Here is a 24,812-nt window from a genome sequence, read left to right as displayed (position 1 = left end):
TAAAAAATGCAAAAACCGTACATTTATTGACTTTATTTTTCATCTTCAGTATTAAACTTTAAAATATTTTAACTCGGTTATGTAAAATAATGTTTTTAGAATTTTCTGAAGTTTTACCTAGTCTAGAGTAAAAAATGTCATTATGGGAATCATTTTAATAGATGGCTGTAAGATGCTGTCATCTAAAATTTAAATGCATGTTTTCGGTGTGATGCATTAAGTCTATGATGGTATATTTTCAGTTATTTATTAGCATGGTTGAAACTACCCTTGTGCAAAAATTCAGTTTTGGACAAATATTTCCCAGGTTTGGGCTTTTTTTTTTGATATTCATTGTTATGGCCTTTAGAGTCTATTATATATATATATTAGTGATGGGATTTTCGATACTTCGATACCTCGATACTTGACGGTATCGAAAAGTATCGAGTATCGGAACTGTAAGTTCGATACAATTTTTCGATACCGGAATGCTTGTATTTGTTTTGAATTAAGTTTTGAGTTGCCATCGTACAAAATACAACTACAGTAGAACCTCGATGATACGTTCCCGTGTCATACTCCGATTAATTTTGGTCCCGCCGAAAGTACTATATTTACAATGGTTTACTTTCCCGGAACATACACTTATAAAATCATTCATTTCCCGTTTTATTCGTTTTTACGATGCGGAAAAGTCCTAAACTGCACAAATTTTTTTGGTATAGTCCTCCTTATAAATTACGTTTTAGTGCTTTTATTTTGAAAAACGTTCATTGTTTACCTTTGCAAATGTAAGAAAATAACTTTATTACACCATAGATATAGATAGTATCAGGAAGACTGTGCACTTCGCTAGTAGCATCTATGGCCAGCACCAAGCGAGACTAGTGGCGCAAACTAGCAATGATTATGAAAATGGTGCACGCGCTTTACCAAGGCACGGATCTCATATTTTGTGCATTCATTAATCTTTGAACTTAATATACCCGTTTGTTATTGTTTTCTTACGATCGGATTATTTTGTAATTTACGTTTCTCAACTTAAAATTTTATTGAAAATTGTTCTGTTGCATAAAGTTGTTTTTAAAATGAAACAAACAAGCAAAAATTTCTGATTTTATTTTTACAATAACCTAATATTTTATATTTATAATTTAGGCTTGGTGACTTTTCCCCCCCTCCAAGAAAGGACTTCATAACATTTTGTAAGGCCACTGTTTCTCATTTTGTATTTCACTTCTATTTTTTATATTGATTTTTATACTCAAGTCTTTAACTTCTTCCAATCTGTGTTTGCAGTTTGTATTTTTGTAATAGAGAGGGAATTTATATAATTTAAAACTAATTTATGTTATTTCATTTGTAATAATTGTTACTTAATGGGAAAATATTTTTCCCTGGAGTATCGAAAGTATCGAAAGTATCGAACTGAAAAATACAATACAGAATCAAGTATCGAAAATGTGGTATCGTCCCACCTCTAATATATATATATATATATATATATATATATATATATATATATATATATATATATATATATATATATATGGGAGAGAAAGAGCGATAGAGTAAAAAAAATAATAATTTACCTTGGAAGTAGCTGGGATTGCAAGAAAACAGGCTAGTAAAACATTGGACCTCAGAGGCGACACTAAAGACCTCCCTGAAAACACTGTGGGGACTGTGGATCTGTAACTGTAAATTAATAAATAAAAATGCAGTCTCATCTATAGGCGTGCTTCAATTTATTTTAGTGATGGCCCGATATTCGATATCCGATATCGGAGATCGGTAATATCGGCACATTTTTCAATATCGGACATCGGTAAATACTTGCGATATTTTGATAACCGATGTTTGCTCTCGCCAATAATACTTCTCACATAACCTTAACCGTAATTCCAAGCATATTTTCCGCGGGCGTAATTTATCTTTCTTCACGTCACCATATTACCTAGTAATTCCAAGCATATTTTCCACAGAAATGATTTCAAGATTTCAAGCCTATTTCTTCTTTCTGATACTGCAATGCATCCCGACGCAACAGTACAATTCTTCCATGTGTACACAAATCCCAGTCATTAGTGCATATTTATTCGTTTCAGATATTCCCAAATGTTTTCGCTTGATGAATTTTCGAAGTTCACTATGTGTACATAAATTGAAATCATAAACGAAAATAATTACGATATTTAATTTAATAAGTGGTGTAGCCGTAAGTAAACATGAAGAAGAATAAAGTTGCTGCTTGATATAACAGACATTTTCTTTCCGTGTCGTTTCATGATCGCCAACTGCTGTTCTATACAAAAACATTACGTAAGTTTTTACAAAAGCTAAAATATGAAACGTGTTTACGTAGGGCAAGTTGCAGCAAAGGTATTATGTTGGCTATATTGAGTGCATTGAAAACAACATAAATAAAGATGTGTGGTTTTATATACTCTGCAGTACGTTTCAAAGTTGTATTGAAATTACTTTTCACGTATTTTTAACGTGTTTTCGCACCAATAAATGTTTAGGTTCCCTACCACGTTCGTGCAACTTCGGATTTCTCTCAAAAATTGAAATTAAAAAAAATCTAAGTGTTAGGTTAGGTTAGGTCAGTCACAACATGCTTGAACTTCTGATTTAGCGGCTGAAGTGGCGTTAATAAACTTCGGAAATCTTCGGAAATTCTTGCAGGGAACCGAAACTACGTGAGTTGTGGGCTTCCCGTTTTTCGGACGGTATTTTTCGTAGATTACAGTTGAGACACTGGACTCAGTACATGCAGTGGCTTGTAATTCATACATTATAAGCAAATACACTAGAGACTAATACCGGACAGCTACAATATTTCTCAACATTTCTCCACAAAAATCTGAAATTTGTTTCCTTGTAGTTACAATATGTTTTTTGCATACTGTAGGTAATACCTACACCAGAATATTGCTTTATCTGGCCTTGAAAAACAATTTAAATTTTTAAGACCTTGAATTTAGAGAGCTTATTTGTAGGCCATTATGATAAATTCATTATTAGCTTTCATTTAATGTGATTTTACTATATTTTACAATTAATAAAAATAATATACATTCACATATGTGTGTTTTATTAATATTTAACATTTTTCATTATTGTCTCTAACAATACTCCAGAACCACAATTTTATAGAATCAGTGTTAGAAATGAGATAGGCCTATTATCAGAATATCGGAATATCGGGTATCGGTTATCGGATCGGTAAATTTGGAAATATCGGAATCGGTATCGGTATCGGGTTTTTGGATATCGGGCCATCACTAATTTATTTTGCTTCATAGGTCTTTTCTTGTGAGATTTAAAACTATGACAATTTTAACTAAGGTAAAAGAAAACATGATACATCGTTGTTACAAAAAGACAACATTTTGATAATTGAATAATTAAATTATAGGGTTAACTAAATAAAATCATAATAAGTTATTTTTATACTAGGGTTAACTGTTAATAATAATAATAATAATAATAATAATAATAATAATAATAATAATAATAACAATAACAATAATAATAATAATATCTATATAAAACAAAGTCTGGTTAGTTACACCATTTATAACTCAAGAACGGCTAGACCGATTTTAAAGATCTCTGATCTGTTACATTCGTCTCTGCCGCGAATAGCATAATAACTAGGGTTAGGAGTTTTCTGCACACCGAAGACCAGAATTCTGCGATAGTGAAACACAAATTCTGTGATAGAAAACAAGAAATTCTGCGATAAGAAATTTAAAGTTCTGCAATTTATTAAAAATAGTTTATCACGTTTGAAACATGTATATACAACCTAAAGAAGCCACTTTTTCCAACGAGCTAACAAAAAAAATTTTGAATAACTGTTTTACTCCTGCTGGCTTCTTTAAAAATGTATTTACTCAAAGAAATTTTCATTTACTTTAGTGGATCACGATATATCTATTTTTTATATTTTTTAATATGCTGTGTGGCCTACATCTTGCGCCAACGGCCATAAGGTCATTCTTTCGTATTCGAAGCCTTGTATCGATCGATTAGTCGATTGATGCGCACATATTTCCATCGACTGTGACTACAGTCGTTTCATAAACGCCGGTAGGATCGCTCGCTCAATGTGCTACTCATCTTATAATCTTATCTTTGGATTCTCTGCAAACGAAATTTTTTTTCCCTACGTGATATTTTGGTAATTCAAACTTGTATTTTTTAACGGCATTGCCGCATTAATTATATGAAAACGTATGTTTTATACAATGTTCGGAAATTATTCACTCTGCCCATAATAATTAATATATTGTTTGGGAGAACATAAACCTTGCACGCATTATTACTGCACTCAAAATGGACAAAAAAGGTATAGCAAAATCTGTGATTCTGTGATGATTCTGCGATTATGCGGGACTCTTGTAATTCTACGAAATATTCCGCGATCACGGAATCGCGGGAAACTCCTAACCCTAAGAATAACTATTAAAATTTTGATAAAAATTCACAGAAAAAAATTATAGAAAAATTAATTTTTAAATAAATTAGGTTTTCAACTCTGCCATATTCCGCAATTAACAGCTCATGCCATGCAGGTTGGCCATAGACATACAAAGTTCGAGACGTATGTATTTCTCTATGTCCACTAAGCAATAGCCGTTACGCTATTGTAACGAATAAAGTAGAGAGAGTAATAAAAACTAAAGCTCTGACATCGCCTCAAGTGCTCCTTCCAGTCGCCTAGACCGTTGTTGCCCACTGCCACCTGTTTGCCCCGGGGCACCACCAGTGCGCACGTGTGTGTGTGCGTGTGCGTGTGCGTGCGTGTGTGGTAGGACAAGGGACGCCAACGCACCGGCAAGTGTTTTCTTTGAAGTGTTATATAGTTTCCTTTTCAGCAAGACTCGTGTTTAATTAAAATAACTGTGTCATATATTTTACTAACATAGTTTGAAGGGTTGTGTGTGTTCAGATGTTGTCCACCGCGAGTTCACGTGCTCCACGAGAGGAGAGGGGGGGGGGGGGCAGTCAGTCAGTCAGTCAGTCAGTCGAGATAGCGTCGTGGACGGGAGTTGACCCAGGACCGGGCCTGAGAGACGTGTCGTGCCGCGTGCCGAGGAGTCGTCGTGGCCATCTTGAATCACTACAGCTTCAGCTCAGTCGCCGGAGCCATGCACTAGCACGGACTAGGACTCTGCAGCATATGCTGGCTCTCAGCCCCTACAATATTGCAGAGTAGGGGACGACTCCACCCCTCGACGGTCACAGGCGGGACAGTATGAGCATGGGTCATGGTATTAAACACAGCAATCTTTAATGAACTGCTCTATTGGAATAACCGCCAGGCCACGAGGCTCGAACCCCCGTACCCCCCACCAGAGCTGCCGGGATGGTCACCACGCCAGACGGGATCAGCTCTAAACCGTTTGCTGTCGCCATGTTTGGCAAAATAGTTTTTACCCATTTTGTGATTTATTGTTTACTTATAACATTAAAATTAACTAAAACAAATCACCCAATAACATTAACACTACAGCACTACCACAGAAAAAATTAAAAATTGACAACAGAACGTATGAGAAACTCTCGGAGCATTCCAGTGCCGCTGCCCGTCAGTATATGAGCTGTAAGTCGCGAAAGTGTCAATATTTTTTTTTTGTTTTATGATGTCTATGATTTGTTTAGAAAAAGGAATATAAAGGTTACTGGTCAATTTGTTTGTTTTGTCCGAGTGTTATTAATAAATCTTATTGTACGAGAAATATTATCGCTACGAATTACTAAAACAACAATAATAATCGTCGTGGGAGCAATACTAGGTTCGTAAATGGACAGCCCAATTAAAGATTTTAGTACACAGTTGTATTGATTGCCAATATTTACATCACTAAAAAATAATCTTCTAAAAATGCCTAATAATCAATTAAACTTAAAAATGTTGCTTCCCCAGTCACTCGGTTTCCACACACCGCACGCCTCGCTGGGCCGCACCTCTGGCGCAACTCTCGCCGCAGCACCCCTCGTGGACCTCCGTCGCCGCACTCCGCCGCTGTCCGTCGCACTTCCCTTCGCCGAGGGTCCGCTCGAAGCTTCGCTCGGGACTCTCGCCGCACCCACGGCACTATCGCCCAGACTATTGCCCCGGGACTGAACTCTCTCGCCGAGGAACTCCGCAGCACCCGCGACACTATCGTACAGACTTTCTCACCCCGAAACTACGCCGCCCCTGCGGCTCCATCGGAGGCTGGCATCCTGGGCTTATATAGACCCAGGCGCCACTTCTAGAATTCACGAGCGCGACAGGGGCCAGTTGCGTCATTCCGCGCCGACCTGATGCCAGAATTATCGAGACAGGCGTCGGCAGCTATTATTTATATTGACTGATGGTTCGTGAAAATGAGGACGATCACATCTTGAAAGGTCGGGGTCATTTTCACCAATATGCTGTTGAAATGTACGTCAAAACTGAAACTGAGTGATTGACATTCATCAGTTTTAACCAGACAAAACTCGGTTCCGAAGAGTGTAACCACCTTCAAGATACCATCAATGCTGACAGAAATGCACAGAATGTTGGCCAAATGAGAATTCTCCCAGCAAAGTACGTCAGAAGTCTGCGACACATGCATGAATACGCTTAAGATGCCACGACATATGTTCGCCATTATGGAACACCAGATTTGTTTATCACGTTCACGTGCAATCCGCAGTGGATAGAAATTTGACAAGAGTTATTCCCTGGCCAATCACCCATCAATCGCCATGATAACATGAGAGTCTTCAAACAGAAATTGAAATCACTGGTGGATTCAATGTGAAGCATCACGTGCTAGAAGAGACACGCTGCTAGATGTATTCAGTGGAGTGGCAGAAATGTGGATTGCCACATGCACATACTCTTAATTGGTTGATTGAAAAGATAAGCCCGAATGAAATAGATGATGTAATATCAGCGGAAATTCCCGATGAAGAAGAAGATCAAGGCTTGCATGAGGTTGTTACTAAGAACATGATTCATGGCCCATGTACAAAATTAAATAATAATGCTCCATATACAATAAATGGAAATTTTTCGAAGCTTTATCCACGGGAATTAAGAGCAGAATCAATTACCGGAAATAACAGTTATCCACTGTATCGTCTCGATCAACTGTGGACAAGTTGAGTTGATAATTGTTGTATAGCTCTGGATTCGCCATTACTCTTAAAGACATTCAAAGTGAAGATCAACGTCAAATCTTGCTATTCCGTGAAATCAATCAAATACATCTGCAAGTATGTGACCAAAGGAAGTGACATGGTTGTAACTGGAGTTGGAGTGGAGAATTTGAATGATGAAGTCACTCAACACCAAATTGGTTGATATGTTAGCAGTAACAAAGCAATTTGGCAATTTTTTTCATTCACCATTCATGAAAGACATCCCACTGTTGTTCACATGGCTGTAAATCTGGAAAATGGGCAAACAGAATACTTCACTGCGGAGAACGTATTACAACGAGCTAATAGACCACCCTCTACAACATTTACCAGTTCTTTTGAAATGTACCAGAATGATTACTTCGCTAGAACTCTGCTGCATGCTGAAATGTCAAGCTATTATATTTTGAATCAATCATCAAATAAATTTCAATGACAGAAACAAGGAAATCCATTTCCAGGTTACCCAGACATATTTTCCACCGATGCATTAGGTTGCATTTACACAGTCCATCCCAGCAATGACAAGTATTTCTATTTGTGTTTGCTATTATATTAGTCAACGTTCGTCACCCCACATCATTCCAACATCTACAAACTGTTAAAGGTAAATTGTGTAGCACATATAGAGAAGCCTGTCAAAGTTTTCTGTTGCTAGAAAATGACAATCATTGGGATTATACCCTCAGAGATGCTATTATTTTATCAAATATGAACATTGTTTCGATAATTAGCTCAAGATAGTTCCCATCGAAACCGATTGATTTGGGGATCAAATACACAGGTGACACGTCTGATGATATCTTGCATAAGATGCATACTATAACATCAAATCCATATTTGCAACTGAGGAACGAGGCATTGATATAAACTGAGAACATGTGCTTGATGACATGGAACAAGATATTACCTCAATTAGGCATGACATCGCCCAATCGTCCGATGCACGACACATTTAACCAAGAGTTGAAACGCGAAAAACGAAATGATTGCGGTACCTACATAGAGAAAAAAGTTTGAACAAACGTTCTGCTGTTACAAAAATATGAGTACGACAGACACTCACGAAATTTGTAAATTATGAAATTGGAGGGATTTTCTTATTGGATGCTTCCGGTGGAACTGGGAAAAACTTTTTTAATTGCATTGATTTTTGGCAAAGATTCGCTCCCAAAATGATATTGCCCAGGCACTTGCTTCATGAGGAATCACAGCTATGTTATTGGGAGGGGGAGGGGGAGGGGGAGGGGGAGGGGGAGGTGAGAGAGAGAGAGAGAGAGAGAGACACACACACGCACGCGTGCACGCACGCCCGCCCGCCCGCCTTGGGGATTAGTTGCACAGAAGAATTTTAAAATGCTCCTCCAGGCACCTGATTTGGAATCAAAGCAGTATTCAAGACTGATAGAAGTTTAGGGCTAGTCCTTGATGAGTAGTCAAGAGTAAGAGAGGAAGAATCATTGCTGACAATTTTTTCGGGATAAATTTTACCATAAAAGGGGCTTATTAAATACCCGCTGTGCTAAAATACAATGTTATTGATTCTAGTAAAATCTTCTTCTAGGGCAGACATATGGAATGATGAATGAAGCATAAGAATTGAATTTGGCCCGGAGTTTTACTACTTTTACATGGGATGGATTGAGCTCACTGGAAATTTATTCAGCAATTTATTGTTCTTGCACAGAAGAATCCAATCGGGTAACAAACAGGGTTTGCTGGTTTGGCAACTATTTTCTGGTTTGGAATGTTTCTAATGTTCATTTGAATGGGCATTTTCTTCCATTCTTAATCATGTTTTTCCTCGGGGATCACTTTTAGCTTGGACTTGCACTTGTGTTGCACCACCATGAATCCATCTTGTTCAATAGGCTGGGTGATGTCGCTGCTTCTGACGTGCTCTTCACGCTGACTCCCAAGTAGGCAGGAGATCCATCATTTTCATTTTTAGTACACAAACTTTGCTTAATATATCTTAGTTTTTGTTTGATATCAAATAAATAAGTAAGGTCTTGAGAATCATATCTTCATTCTTCAAGTCTTTGACTTCAGTACAAAACATTTCAACAGATTTGAGTAAATCGTTCATTTTGAAGACTTCTCTAACTTGAGAGTTTCAATTGGAGGTTGTTCCCGGCTGGCAGCCGTTACGGGTCATGTTTTCTTGGGAGGCAATTTAAACATATTAACAACCTGTATTTGATCTAGAGATAAAGCATTATACTGGGGTAGCGGAAACCCCTGAAAATCAGGTCGATCGCTTAATGAAGAGTTAATATTGAAAAAATCAACATACAAATAAAAACGAAATCAGAATATGTTCAAGTAGGCCAAGGACCGTGCACACACATGTCCGTCGACTCTGAACACACACATACACACGGCAGCGACTGGCCATGAAAGCAAGGCCGTGTGAAAATATAGTTGGAATGAAAAAGCATTTCTAAAAACAATCACCAAGAGTTACAAGGATCCCAGACACCACATGAGAAGTGACCATTTATTAATCGAGTAACAGCATTCAGTGGCATTTTAGCCTGGAGTCAAGCCTGCCAAACATCACTTGAAACGAGTATATGATGTACTAAAGCAGTTCTAAACTCGTGACCGCTGTGCTCCTTGTGACGACTGTCCCGTCACCTGCCAACCTCCTTGCTGGAGTCTGCCGAGGTGACAGACGCTCCAGCTGACAGACTGGGCGCTGTCACTGGCTCCGGTGGTCACACAACGTGGCAGTGGTAAGTACAACCATCAGAATGATGAATAGAAAATGTGAAGTTCAATACAATAGTACTAGGTTGTGTGAAGCATGGGAAATTCTATTTTCATAAATGTCTTAAAAGTAGCACGGTACAAAAACATTTTTTTTGTATCTTACTTAAAATACTTCTAATATAATCACCAAAATAAGGACATTTGGAAATGCATACAATTATGTGTCAGTTGATGAATAAAAGAGATGATGGGTTTATGCGGTGCTGAAAAGTGTCTTACATCAGTGATGAGACCAATCTGCTTCCATCGCTAGCTGTGACAGAAAGTATTCAGTGTCCAAATATGCATTTTCACAGAGTTCTGACAAAATTGTGTTTATGATAAGGTGCAGCATAGGTTCATTAAAACACTAAATCATTCAAATGACAAATAGTTAAGTCATTATGAAAAAAAGTCATATTAACTCAAATACAAGCTCCTCAAGTGTGTTCTGTCGCACATGCGTTCAGTACTTCGCGCACACATCTGGAATGGGGTGTCAGTGTTTGCCTATGCTAGACATGAGGCGCACCGCGGCTCTGTTGACGTCAAGTGTGATGTAGAACATGGGTTTCATTATGAAAATGTTCAAAACTGGAACATTCTTAAAGTATAAAAATCTACAGAAGCAAGATAAATTAATGGAAACAAAACTGTGCGTAATTGTATACAAAAGGAGCTCTTGGAAATACACATGGAAAAACACATTACATGCCCATATTAGCATAAAAAAAACCAAAACAACAAAACACCTGTCAGAGAATATTCAAATATGGCTCACCTTCAAAGCAGACTCAGAAAACAGCACACCGTTGTTCCCAATGATACCAACTGGGTAGCCATAAAGATGTGCAAATCCCGTCACCAATGTCTCCCCGTACTTGGCCTTAAACTCTTCAAACTGGGACCCGTCCACTATACGAGCAATCACCTGCAAATATTCCACAATATCAGCAGGGACAACGCTGTCATGGCTAATTGCGATAGAAACAAAATAATACCAAAGAATATGTCAATACATCATGTAACTCAGAACTGCAAGTTAATACATCACGAATCACTGAAATGCAACTAAAATCATAAAATTATTCAGTAGTTTTAATCAAAACATAACACAAAATAAAAAAAAAAAAAATAAAAAACATTAATTTGTAGAATATTAAATTCAATGAATGTATTTTATTTATAATGAAAATTGTACCAAAATTTATATACTAAATATATTGTTTAGATTTTGCAACAGTTGAAGTGTCAAAGCTGTCAGTGGGAATATCATACAAAAAAAATGTAATTCGGTTTTCCATTACAAGGTTGGTACATATTTCAAACACACAAATAAATGCTGATTAATTTTTATTGTTCCAAGTCATTAGACATTCTTATTACCATTTATTAAATTTTAAAAGTGCAACATGTATCAGTCAAAATGAAACTTTTTAAGAAATAAGTAACATGAAACAAACAAGTGTCTTATTTGTCTAAATAAATGCTAGCTATTGAACAAAACTTACAAACTGTGAGCTACCTTGCTCCATCTTGTTTTGTTCTCTTTGGTTGTTATAGTAATAACAATTGTGTTTTTTACAAGCTTATGTTTGTTAGTGTGCTGAATAAAACTTGTCCCTTATTACTCTTGTATAAATTAAAATAAGTTCTTACACTTTAAACTGAATTGAAATTGCAGAACTTCTGTCAGGTTATGAGCCCACAGCCACATTAACAATTCAGCAAAAAAGTGAGTGGAAATTAGATACATTGAGAGTCAAGAAAATTGACGCAGTAGTGCATTAAAACATTTCTTCATGAAAAATTAGTCTAAGTTTAGCCTTGAGATGTCTTTATTGTCAAGCAGAATTAAACTTCTCACAAAAAAGAATTATGATACTCAAAGCTGAGATAGTAAAAAATAGAATGTGTATACACGTTGCTATCACACAGGGTTGTCTAAGGAGGCGGATACTGAGTTTGGGCGCCACCACGTGGTTAGTGGGCACGTGGACCCGACGAGACTCCTCGGGCCGTGACGTCGCCCAAGCTCTACAGAATACTACCTGCCGGGGCATGGAGGTGCACTGCGCGTAAGAGCACACCTGCCTTGCTTGCCTCGTGCCACCTCCAATCACCCACACCAGCAGCTCTACAGAATACTGCCTGCCGGGGCATGGAGGTGCACTGCGCGTAAGAGCACACCTGCCTTGCTTGCCTCGTGCCACCTCCAATCACCCACACCAGCAGCTCTACAGAATACTGCCAGCCGGGGCATGGAGGTGCACTGCGTGTAAGAGCACACCTGCCTTGCTTGCCTCGTGCCACCTCCAATCACCCACACCAGCAGCTCTACAGAATACTGCCTGCCGGGGCATGGAGGTGCACTGCGTGTAAGAGCACACCTGCCTTGCTTGCCTCGTGCCACCTCCAAACACCCACACCAGCAGATATACAGAATACTGCCTGCCGGGACATGGAGGTGCACTGCGTGTAAGAGCACACCTGCCTTGCTTGCCTCGTGCCACCTCCAATCACCCACACCAGCAGCTCTACAGAATACTGCCTGCCGGGGCATGGAGGTGCACTGCGTGTAAGAGCACACCTGCCTTGCTTGCCTCGTGCCACCTCCAATCACCCACACCAGTAGCTCTACAGAATACTGCCAGCCGGGGCATGGAGGTGCACTGCGTGTAAGAGCACACCTGCCTTGCTTGCCTCGTGCCACCTCCAATCACCCACACCAGCAGCTCTACAGAATACTGCCAGCCGGGACATGGAGGTGCACTGCGTGTAAGAGCACACCTGCCTTGCTTGCCTTGTGCCACCTCCAATCACCCAAAACAGCAGCTCTACAGAATACTGCCAGCCGGGGCATGGAGGTGCACTGCGTGTAAGAGCACACCTGCCTTGCTTGCCTCGTGCCACCTCCAATCACCCACACCAGCAGCTCTACAGAATACTGCCAGCCGGGGCATGGAGGTGCACTGCGTGTAAGAGCACACCTGCCTTGCTTGCCTCGTGCCACCTCCAATCACCCACACCAGCAGCTCTACAGAATACTGCCAGCCGGGGCATGGTGGTGCACTGCGTGTAAGAGCACACCTGCCTTGCTTGCCTTGTGCCACCTCCAATCACCCACACCAGCAGCTCTACAGAATACTACCTGCCGGGGCATGGAGGTGCACTGCGTGTAAGAGCACACCTGCCTTGCTTGCCTCGTGCCACCTCCAATCACCCCACCAGCAGCTCTACAGAATACTACCTGCCGGGGCATGGAGGTGCACTGCGTGTAAGAGCACACCTGCCTTGCTTGCCTTGTGCCACCTCCAATCACCCACACCAGAAGCTCTACAGAATACTGCCAGCTGGGGCATGGAGGTGCACTGCGTGTAAGAGCACACCTGCCTTGCTTGTCTCGTGCCACCTCCAATCACCCACACCAGCAGCTCTACAGAATACTGCCTGCCGGGGCATGGAGGTGCACTGCGTGTAAGAGCACACCTGCCTTGCTTGCCTTGTGCCACCTCCAATAACCCACACCAGCAGCTCTACAGAATACTACCTGCCGGGGCATGGAGGTGCACTGCGTGTAAGAGCACACCTGCCTTGCTTGCCTAGTGCCACCTCCAATCACCCACACCAGCAGCTCTACAGAATACTGCCAGCCGGGGCATGGAGGTGCACTGCGTGTAAGAGCACACCTGCCTTGCTTGCCTTGTGCCACCTCCAATCACCCACACCAGCAGCTCTACAGAATACTACCTGCCGGGGCATGGAGGTGCACTGCGTGTAAGAGCACACCTGCCTTGCTTGCCTCGTGCCACCTCCAATCACCCACACCAGCAGCTCTACAGAATACTGCCAGCCGTGGCATGGAGGTGCACTGCGTGTAAGAGCACACCTGCCTTGCTTGCCTCGTGCCACCTCCAATCACCCACACCAGCAGCTCTACAGAATACTGCCAGACGGGGCATGGAGGTGCACTGCGTGTAAGAGCACACCTGCCTTGCTTGCCTCGTGCCACCTCCAATCACCCACACCAGCAGCTCTACAGAATACTGCCAGCCCGGGCATGGAGGTGCACTGCGTGTAAGAGCACACCTGCCTTGCTTGCCTCGTGCCACCTCCAATCACCCACACCAGCAGCTCTACAGAATACTGCCAGCCGGGGCATGGAGTTGCATTGCGTGTAAGAGCACACCTGCCTTGCTTGCCTCGTGCCACCTCCAATCACCCACACCAGCAGCTCTACAGAATACTGCCAGCCGGGGCATGGAGGTGCACTGCGTGTAAGAGCACACCTGCCTTGCTTGCCTCGTGCCACCTCCAATCACCCACACCAGCAGCTCTACAGAATACTGCCTGCCGGGGCATGGAGGTGCACTGCGTGTAAGAGCACACCTGCCTTGCTTGCCTCGTGCCACCTCCAATAACCCACACCAGCAGCTCTACAGAATACTACCTGCCGGGGCATGGAGGTGCACTGCGTGTAAGAGCACACCTGCCTTGCTTGCCTCGTGCCACCTCCAATCACCCACACCAGCAGCTCTACAGAATACTACCAGCCGGGGCATGGAGGTGCACTGCGTGTAAGAGCACACCTGCCTTGCTTGCCTCGTGCCACCTCCAATCACCCACACCAGCAGCTCTACAGAATACTACCAGCCGGGGCATGGAGGTGCACTGCGCGTAAGAGCACACCTGCCTTGCTTGCCTCGTGCCACCTCCAATCACCCACACCAGCAGCTCTACAGAATACTACCTGCCGGGGCATGGAGGTGCACTGCGTGTAAGAGCACACCTGCCTTGCTTGCCTCGTGCCACCTTTAATAACCCACACCAGCAGCTCTACAGAATACTACCTGCCGGGGCATGGAGGTGCACTGCGTGTAAGAGCACACCTGCCTTGCTTGCCTTGTGCCACCTCCAAACACCCACACCAGCAGCTCTACAGAATACTGCCTGCCGGGGCATGGAGGTGCACTGCGTGTAAGAGCACACCTGCCTTGCTTGCCTCGTGCCACCTCCAATAACCCACACCAGCAGCTCTACAGAATACTACCTGCCGGGGCATGGAGGTGCACTGCGTGTAAGAGTACACCTGCCTTGCTTGCCTCGTGCCACCTCCAATCACCCACACCAGCAGCTCTACAGAATACTGCCAGCCGGGGCATGGAGGTGCACTGCGTGTAAGAGCACACCTGCCTTGCTTGCCTTGTGCCACCTCCAATCACCCACACCAGCAGCTCTACAGAATACTGCCAGCCGGGGCATGGAGGTGCACTGCGTGTAAGAGCACACCTGCCTTGCTTGCCTCGTGCCACCTCCAATGACCCACACCAGCAGCTCTACAGAATACTACCTGACGGAGCATGGAGGTGCACTGCGTGTAAGAGCACACCTGCCTTGCTTGCCTCGTGCCACCTCCAATCACCCACACCAGCAGCTCTACAGAATACTACCTGCCGGGGCATGGAGGTGCACTGCGTGTAAGAGCACACCTGCCTTGCTTGCCTCGTGCCACCTCCAATCACCCACACCAGCAGCTCTACAGAATACTGCCAGCCGGGGCATGGAGGTGCACTGCGTGTAAGAGCACACCTGCCTTGCTTGCCTCGTGCCACCTCCAATCACCCACATCAGCAGCTCTACAGAATACTACCTGCCGGGGCATGGAGATGCACTGCGTGTAAGAGCACACCTGCCTTGCTTGCCTTGTGCCACCTCCAATCACCCACACCAGCAGCTCTACAGAATACTACCTGCCGGGGCATGGAGGTGCACTGCGTGTAAGAGCACACCTGCCTTGCTTGCCTCGTGCCACCTCCAATCACCCACACCAGCAGCTCTACAGAATACTGCCAGCCGGGGCATGGAGGTGCACAGCGTGTAAGAGCACACCTGCCTTGCTTGCCTCGTGCCACCTCCAATCACCCACACCAGCAGCTCTACAGAATACTGCCTGCCGGGGCATGGAGGTGCACTGCGTGTAAGAGCACACCTGCCTTGCTTGCCTCGTGCCACCTCCAATCACCCACACCAGCAGCTCTACAGAATACTGCCAGCCGGGGCATGGAGGTGCACTGCGTGTAAGAGCACACCTGCCTTGCTTGCCTCGTGCCACCTCCAATCACCCACACCAGCAGCTCTACAGAATACTGCCAGCCGGGGCATGGAGGTGCACTGCGTGTAAGAGCACACCTGCCTTGCTTGCCTCGTGCCACCTCCAATCACCCACACCAGCAGCTCTACAGAATACTGTCAGCCGGGGCATGGAGGTGCACTGCGTGTAAGAGCACACCTGCCTTGCTTGCCTCGTGCCACCTCCAATCACCCACACCAGCAGCTCTACAGAATACTGCCAGCCGGGGCATGGAGGTGCACTGCGTGTAAGAGCACACCTGCCTTGCTTGCCTCGTGCCACCTCCAATCACCCACACCAGCAGCTCTACAGAATACTGCCAGCCGGGGCATGGAGGTGCACTGCGTGTAAGAGCACACCTGCCTTGCTTGCCTCGTGCCACCTCCAATCACCCACACCAGCAGCTCTACAGAATACTGCCAGCCGGGGCATGGAGGTGCACTGCGTGTAAGAGGGCTGCGGGAAGAATGCTAGGCTTGACGTGCTCAGAGACTGTGCCATCAAGAGTATTTAATGTGCAATTTTTCAATATCCACAATTTAAAAAAAAATTAAAAACACGTAAATGTCATTGTGGCCAATACTATAAATGTGATGTTTGTACATCAGATATCTTATAAGTAGAGACCCTATTTTTTCGCGACGCGAAATTAACTGCGAAATTCACTTATTTCCAAGGAAAATGCTAAATAATTCATGAATTCCAAATTTTCGTGAAATTGACCGATTTTTACACTAAGTCCTGTGAAAAACGCTCGTTAAAGGTAATATTAACGTCACACTTATAACACATATAACTTCCAAAAACAAGGTTATTATCTGCTGGAGCTGGATGGTTGTCTGTGGCATGTCAACAATAATATTAAAGTTCCGTTCCTTAGATGAAGATGTATGTACAAAAACGTAAGCAAACTTCTATAGTATATAGTTTCGTAAGCACCACTAGCTGGATCTGAATGTGGATTACATAATGGTACTAGTTCCATTTGCGCCGTTAGATAGATCTGAAGGTAGATGGCTTAAGATGTGCTGACCATTGTGCATCACCTTCGTCAATATTGTATCTATGGGCTACGAAAACGGAAATAAAATATTGTAAAAACAAACAACATTGACCGCACGGATACGGCAGACAATTAAGTAGAGTAATCGTAATCATGCCAAAAATTGTCAGTGTTTCAGCGTGCGCAAGAAATTGAAAGTGAAGGTTTTTATGTATTCGATAAAGCCAAAAATATCCTAATGTGCAAATACTGTAACCAAATAATTGAATGGCAACGGAGAGACACCTGAGTGAAACACTGCACGAACAGTGTAACACGCAAAGAAAAAAGGACGGCTGCTTTAAGTAGTGGGTCAGGAATTAAACGGCAGTTGTCTGTGCTCGAGTGTGCTTCTACTTCGGCAACTTAGACTGCAAAACTTGACAAGAAAGAATTTATTTGTGCAACGACGAAAGCTTTCATGAGTGTGTATGTTCCGCTAGAGAAATTGGATCATCCGTCTCTAAGGGAGTGGTTTACTACATACATTCAAGGATCAGGTGATTTACCCAAAGCAGAATCACTACGGCAGAATTATGTTCCACTTGTACAAGAGCAACAAGAATATCATATTAAAGAGTGCCTTCGAGGAAAGAAAATCGCAGTGTTCTGCGACGAAATGACTGACAGAAAAGGACAGTGTGTATTCATAGTACTGTTAAAAACAATGGCAGATTCTTCAGAGCAAGACGTTTTCATTGGATCTGTTTCTGTCTTGAAATCATCTACAGCGACTGAATGCTCAAGGGCACTTCTAGACTGTTTCAGAAAATTTGAAGTGAAGTATGACGACATTGTCTGCATTGTAAGTAATAGTGCACGCTATATGATGAAGCACATTAACTCAATGAAAGTTCTTATATCAATAGAACTGTTAAATGTGTAATGCTGGGACCACAAACTCAGTATTATTCAGTCTTTATGGCCACAAGCACTGCCGGAATTGAATGAATGCATTGTGAAGACTAAGCAGCTGTTTAAAAATACTCGCAAAAGGAAACACAACTATGTCACCTTCCTGAAAGAAAAGTGTGCTGAGGGGGAGAAAGCCAGCAATCTGTTTCCATCACCCATACTGACTAGATGGAATTCATGGTTTTTTGCAGTTAAGTACATTGTTGATTATCTTGTTGATGTACTGGAATATGTTGTTTCCACATTGGATCTGTCAGTTCCAGCAGTTGATTACTTCAAGAGTTTGTCACAGTCTGCTATTAATGTTATCAGTTGCCAAGCCACTTTTGTAATTGAGCATTTTGAGCAACTCTCAAATTACATAGTGGAACTGGAATCTGGCAAGAAACCACTGGTGCATAAATTGTGCAGCAAACTTGGTGACCTCAAGAACAGTTTTGAGTTGCTGGCAGATGGCATCATGGGTGACAAGACCACAACAATCCTCAAAACACTTCCGTCTGTTCGGTCAGGTGAGGTGAAAGCTCAGTTAAGGAGCCTAGGTGCAAAGTGTATCACAAAATTGAATGAGTTAGTCTTGCAAGATCCAGCTCCTGAGTGTTTTAAGAGCTTGGGTATTTTGTTTGACTTGCGCAATATTATCAGTAATACTGCTGACGATAAACTTCATGCTTTGACACAAAAAGTACCACTGCTCAAAGAAAACAGTAAATTAGACTTCCTGAAAGGCTACAAAGCAATTCAAAAATCAATGAAGAAGCAAGACTCTGGAAGCATCCTTGATGTTGTCTTAGGACTGAAGGAGAAGCATCCAGTTTTTGCAACATTGGCAGCAAATGTTTTGTGGATGCCAGTGACCAATGTTGACTGTGAACGTGCTTTTTCAGCTTATGGAAATATATTAACAGACAAAAGATGCAACTTGACACCATCCAACATGGAAGTCATGTTAACATCATATTTTAATTAGCATTATGTTGTTATTGTACTTTTCATATTTTTCTGCCCTTTGTGTTTTGTACTGCTGGTGAGTAACTTTTATAAATTATAAGTTCGTATATAATATAGCCCACTTTTACTCTTGTGCATTTTTGTTTGTGTAAAATATGGTTTTGTTTACAAAACTGCTACATTCAGCCACTTTTTTTAACCAAAAATTTTCAATAAATAATATATAGGCCAATTTTTTTTCACCGTGGTTGCAACGAAATATAATAAAATTCACCGCCTTAATATACCGAAACAGTACCATTTTTACACCGAAATCTGTCATTCTTATTTACCACAAAATAGGGTCTCTATTTATAAGCTTTCCTACGGATCCTATTAACGATCTCGAAACTTGACCGCTTCCCAAGAGTTTGCCACCATGCCACACTCATTACTAGTTTCGCTATATGGAACCCTAGATCTCCAGCGTGCCGTCAGACATCAAGGTTATTAGACACACATGGCGAGAAAAACACTGGTTTACGATATCCGTATGCTTCTCATTTAGTCATTTTTGATAGGATGACAGGCATCCCTTCCTTTGAAAGCAATGTTGTAGATACAGGAGACTATCAACTGAATACCTTCCTCTGTTATCCCCCAATTATGGTGTGGAACACAGACTAGAAAGAACACGTGACCATTAAAATTATTTTACAAGTAGACCATACATACATGTATTGTGTGCTCAACACTTTTCAGGACAAAAAATTAATTGCATTGGTCAGTAAAGATGAATGCGGTCCATGGACAGATACAGCATCACAGTAGGCTGCCCCTACGTCCAAGATGTGCATGTATGGCATGTGTCATAGTTAGAGCCAAGATTTTATGGTGTTATAAAAAAGCAAATTTCATAATTAAAAGTAGAGGATTTCATCTTCATTGTCATTAAAAATTAAAATTAATGTAATGATAATAACATGTCAAGCACAATTACATTGATCAACTGCTTCAACAATTTTTGTGTAAGACACCTAAATGTGTGCATTAAACAATAGAACTACATATACTGATAAAAATTAAACAAAAATCTGCAAATAAAACATTCAATAATAATTTTAAAAAATGTATGTATGCAATGTTGAAGCCCAAAAGGGTTACACCTATACATTTTCTTGTGATCTTTTACTATAGGCCTATCTATACCCATGACTGTATCGCATCAGCTATAAACTGCTTTTATTACTTTACTTTGAAAAAACCATATATAGAAACTAAAAGTTTTTTTACTTCATACATAATATTTTAGGTATTAAAATAAAAACCTAAAATAAAAATTTATGAAATGAAATGTATACAGTAGAACCCCGATTTAACGAAGTGCTATGGTTACCGAAAATGTTTACTCTAAATCGATGTTTCGTTAAATCCGATTTACCGATTTTCAATGACCCCCGCACTCATAATCGCGTCCCTACGTTTCCATATCGTAGACAGGGTCGACGGCGATATCTTGTGCTGCCGTGCTATCTCAGACTTTGTTAACTTTCCATCTTAAACGTGTTTGATCTCGCTCGTACGGCCCCCGGTTCGTACGAACACCTCAGTCGTACGTACAATTTTCAGAAACCGTGAAAAATTAGGCAAAAAAATATATGAAAAGTGTAAGAAATACGTTAAAGTTTATTAAAATACAGTCGCAACCTGCAGCGTTTATAACAAATACGAACTACATACACATTGTGTCACAATAAAAATTTTTTTTAAAAAAATGGCCGCAAATTGATGGAAATAGCGCGTCGTACGCGGAGAAAGGTAATTAATTGTACTCAGTCAGCTGTTGTTACGGCGTGGCGTAGCCGCCGGCTGGCTCTCTCTGTTCGCTGAGCTGCGCATGCGCTGTATAACTCACTCAACTCTCCGCCCAGACTCGTGACCATCCATCAGCAGCCAGCCAATAGACGCGAGCTTAGCGGAAAAAAAAAATAAAAGCTCCACCGCCCGCGTCCCAGTTTTGTCCAGTTCTAATACCAGTAACATAAACGAATCGTCAAAAAAACGTAACAAAGCCGATATCCAAAAACAGTAATAAAGTCATGTACAGTAGAATCCCGCCGATGCACGCGGCAGTGTCTAGCTGAGCTCGGCGTTTCCACTATCGCACGAAAAGCCGTCTCAGCTGCCATGTTATCTTACCTGCCCGCCCGCACGAAAAGCCGCTGTGGTAGCTTCTGCGAGACCATAAGAAACTCGTCCGGCCAGGCTGGCGGTAGCGGCGGCTTGATGTCATTACGTGACGTGATGCTTACCTCTCCATCCCCTGCTAATACTTCAAGGCTCATCCCTCCCAGAGCCACAAACCATATAAAAACATCCCCCCCCCCTTTTATCAACTAACATTTCAACACATTCCCTCCCTTATTACAAACTTCTGCGTGAGAAACTGTCAGCATCCTCCTCCCCTCCCACACCGCGTGTGCCAAAAGCCAGGTTGTATAGTCCATTCTCGGTAAAATAAATATTTTTATGGGCTTATACGACTGTCCTTCGCCGTTAATAAATACTTTATAAGTTTAAGTTATTATGATACAATTTGTTTATTAGTCACACAGCAGTTTCTGCTGAAAAATCACTAATACCTCGAATTTTATTGAATAGAAAAATTTAGCAGGGCCGTAAATATATTTATTTTAATGCATAGTTACTTTTCCATCTGCATTCCAACGTTTTTTTTTTTCCGCTGCGAAGGGACGTGAGAAAGATAATTGCTTGAGCTGTCAAAATAAACATCGTTGACGGCAAGGGCGGGAGCGCATCCTGTCGGTCTGTCGCTGTGATTATCTACTCCAAAACATCAAAGTCCGAACAGCACTTATAAAAAATGTATTCCAAATACTAAACACCCGCACAAAGCTCTTACTGAGAATAATAATGGCGTATTGGTGTGACGTGGTCACAAGTTGAAGAAACCTGGAGGATGGGAAAAGGAATATTTGGAAACGTGTGATTATTGGCTAGCACTGTTACTATGCGGGCGTGATTGGAAGATAACGTGGTGAGTCAAGCCAGGGACAAGAAAGGGGGAGGGGGATGCGGACAAAGAAACCCTTCATGATGTCATGTGTCGCGGACAGTCTATCTGTCCAGGCGAGCGCAATGGCACGCACCTACGCAATTCAGGTACAGCGCCCGGAGATTTTAAGCAATTTGAACAATTTTTTTTTATTTTTTCGTGATTGGACAGATGATGTAAAGGCACATATTAATATATAGTACCTCCATTCTATTACTGACACCACAGAGTGTATTTTTTAATAAGTTTCCGTTACAATTTACTTTCATTTTTTGGAAATCTATATTATTATTTTAATAAATTGGTGTTTTTTGATGGTTCCTGAAAACCTTTACGTTAAATCGCTGTTTTCGTTAAATCCGTGTTCGCAAAATCGGGGTTCTACTGTATTTAAATGGCTATAAAAGTAATTGAGGTGATTTTAACTGCATTACAGTATTATGTGGTGTTTAGGGATGGGGCGACCGAATCCAATATTCGCCGAATCCGCCGAATCCTAGGGATTCGAAGGTTCGGCGGGTCTGATATAGGATTCGTCAAAGGATTCGGTTTTTTACTATTTACGGGGGAAAAAAATACAGTAAAACTTGCTTACGAGGTCCCGCATGGTAGGTTTTTCCGTATAAAGCGTTTAAATTGCTCGAGGTCTCATCATTTACGCCATTAAATGTGTGATATAATGTCCGTTAAAATTTTATCTGAAACTTCCTGTCTCAAAAAATAATGGCCCACGTAAATATGAAGAAAAGACAAATGAACAACAACATACGAAGAAATATGGATGATGTACCATAACTACAGTACAGACCCAATAGTTATTTTAAGATAATTACCATAAAAAGAACTAAAGATTCTTTGTAGACTAACATAATTACTACAGAACCATGATAGCTACCATATTTGCACTATAGTTATCGTAACAACTGAGATGTATATTTACCGTGATAGTAATGTATTATTTATTTATGACATATTAAATTAAAGAACATTGTTGAAAAAAAAAAAAAAAAGGATGTTAAACTTTGATATGTACGGTTGGCACATGTTGCTAAGAAATAATGCGATCTGAAAGAATGCAGTACTACGAAAAGTGAAAATGGTACTTGTGGATTTTTAGGTTATGGCAGTCTTTCGTTTTTCAGTAATATCGGCCGAAAATTAACGAGCGTACTGTATCGGAAGTCGGCAGAAATACCGATTCAACTAAATATTGGCAAAATCGGCTTCTTCAATACAGCTCTACATTTAATGACATGAGTAAACATATTTCAGACTTCAGGATATTTAAAAAGACTTTAATTTCCATGTAGGTTTATTGTGTGTATGTTTTTTTGCAAGTGTAAATTGAATGAAGTAAAATGCTTTTATTTTTATTACACTAGAGTCCCGTTATAGCGAGGTGTCACGGTTCCGGGTTTGATCCTCGCTATAAACGAATTGGACAAATTTTGACCCCCAAAAAATAAAAATAAACCGAAAATAGCATAAAAATTGTGTTTAAACCTGTATAATTGGAAAATAACAAGTTATATTAGCGAAATCTTAATATCTATGAGCATATGTGTGAATTCTCTTTAAAACGATACCCCATAAGTACGGATGCGATCGCCGATTGCGTCAAAATAACCAGAATACCCTACCACGCCACGTAAGTATAGCATCTCGGCCCGCGGCCGACGCAGCATTGTCCTGCTATCTATTATCGACGCTGCCTTCTGCTGGCGGCCATTTTGGTTCGGGATGTTGCTAACAGGTGGTGCTAGTGTAGCGCGACGATTAAATTCCTTACAAAAAAGCAGGAGTGCGGCTGCGGCAACGCACGTACGCCTCAAACGAAATATTCGCTGGAAAACTATACTTTTTTTTCATTTAAAGAAACCTGTCAACTTTTTTAGAAAATAAATTTGGGATTAAACTCAAACCGGACAGATACCCCAACTGACCGAAACAAAAGTTACAAGAAAACTGTCCTAGTGATTCGGAAATAATACGGTAGTGCCTACTAGAGGTGTAAAAGTAACGAAAAAATGTGCACCCGTATGTATTCGTAACTATAACAATATTAGTACTCGTTACTGTCGTTACGTTACTCGTTACTTCTGATACCGCATAACATGCTATGTTATGTTGCAGCAACGAATTCAGTCGTATTGCGTACGCGTACAGTATGACGTCGTGTAAATAATAATAAATAGAATTTAAACAATTAACAATATTTGATAATTAATAGTTTTTGTTAACCAAGAAACAATTAAATCTCATTAGAGCGGCTTTTTAATATTATCTCGTTTGAGATAACAAAAAAAAAAAAAACGTGAAAATACGCGATTATAAAAACAAAAACATACATTGTATTTATAATTTGTAAAAAATACTTTCTTACGTTGTTTCTGTTCCAATCTCAAACTTTGTCTACACACGGCACAGATAACTAACGGAAGTTTGATAAAAGAAAGAAAGGATAGGATTCTATTTTTAAAGCCACGCACTTAGGTGGCGACTGCACGTCTGAAGAATGTGACAGGTGTCAACGGCAAGATGTCTAGTGGCGAGCGAGAGGGGTGGAGATAAAGCAGACAAATAACAAAAGCGCTCTTCAAGTGATCACGCCGTAAATTCCTCAAAAATACCTCGTTATAGCCGTGTTCTCGCTATTACCGTGCTCGCTATGACGAGATTCTACTGTACTTTCAATTGATTAAACTTTAATGACCAGTTACAGATATTTATGACACTAATTTTGAGGTTAAGCAATTTTACTAAAGCATTCCAGCCAAGCAGGTTGCCAGCGAGAG

At 41.3% G+C, this 24,812-nt stretch overlaps 1 protein-coding gene across 2 annotated transcripts in view; it reads right to left on the bottom strand.

Moving 5' to 3' along the window:
- Positions 1-24,812, bottom strand: part of LOC134533308 (methylcrotonoyl-CoA carboxylase beta chain, mitochondrial) — a 165,793-nt gene that overhangs the window by 97,270 nt on the left and 43,711 nt on the right. For both annotated transcript variants that reach the window (XM_063370795.1, XM_063370796.1), the window contains one exon: positions 10,706-10,855. In XM_063370795.1, coding sequence (XP_063226865.1) covers positions 10,706-10,855 — 150 coding nt within the window. The remainder of the gene's footprint in view (positions 1-10,705; positions 10,856-24,812) is intronic.

Source organism: Bacillus rossius, chromosome 6 (genome assembly GCF_032445375.1).
Source record: "Bacillus rossius redtenbacheri isolate Brsri chromosome 6, Brsri_v3, whole genome shotgun sequence".
Lineage (NCBI taxonomy): Eukaryota > Metazoa > Arthropoda > Insecta > Phasmatodea > Bacillidae > Bacillus > Bacillus rossius.
This window is presented reverse-complemented; position numbering and strand designations above follow the sequence as displayed.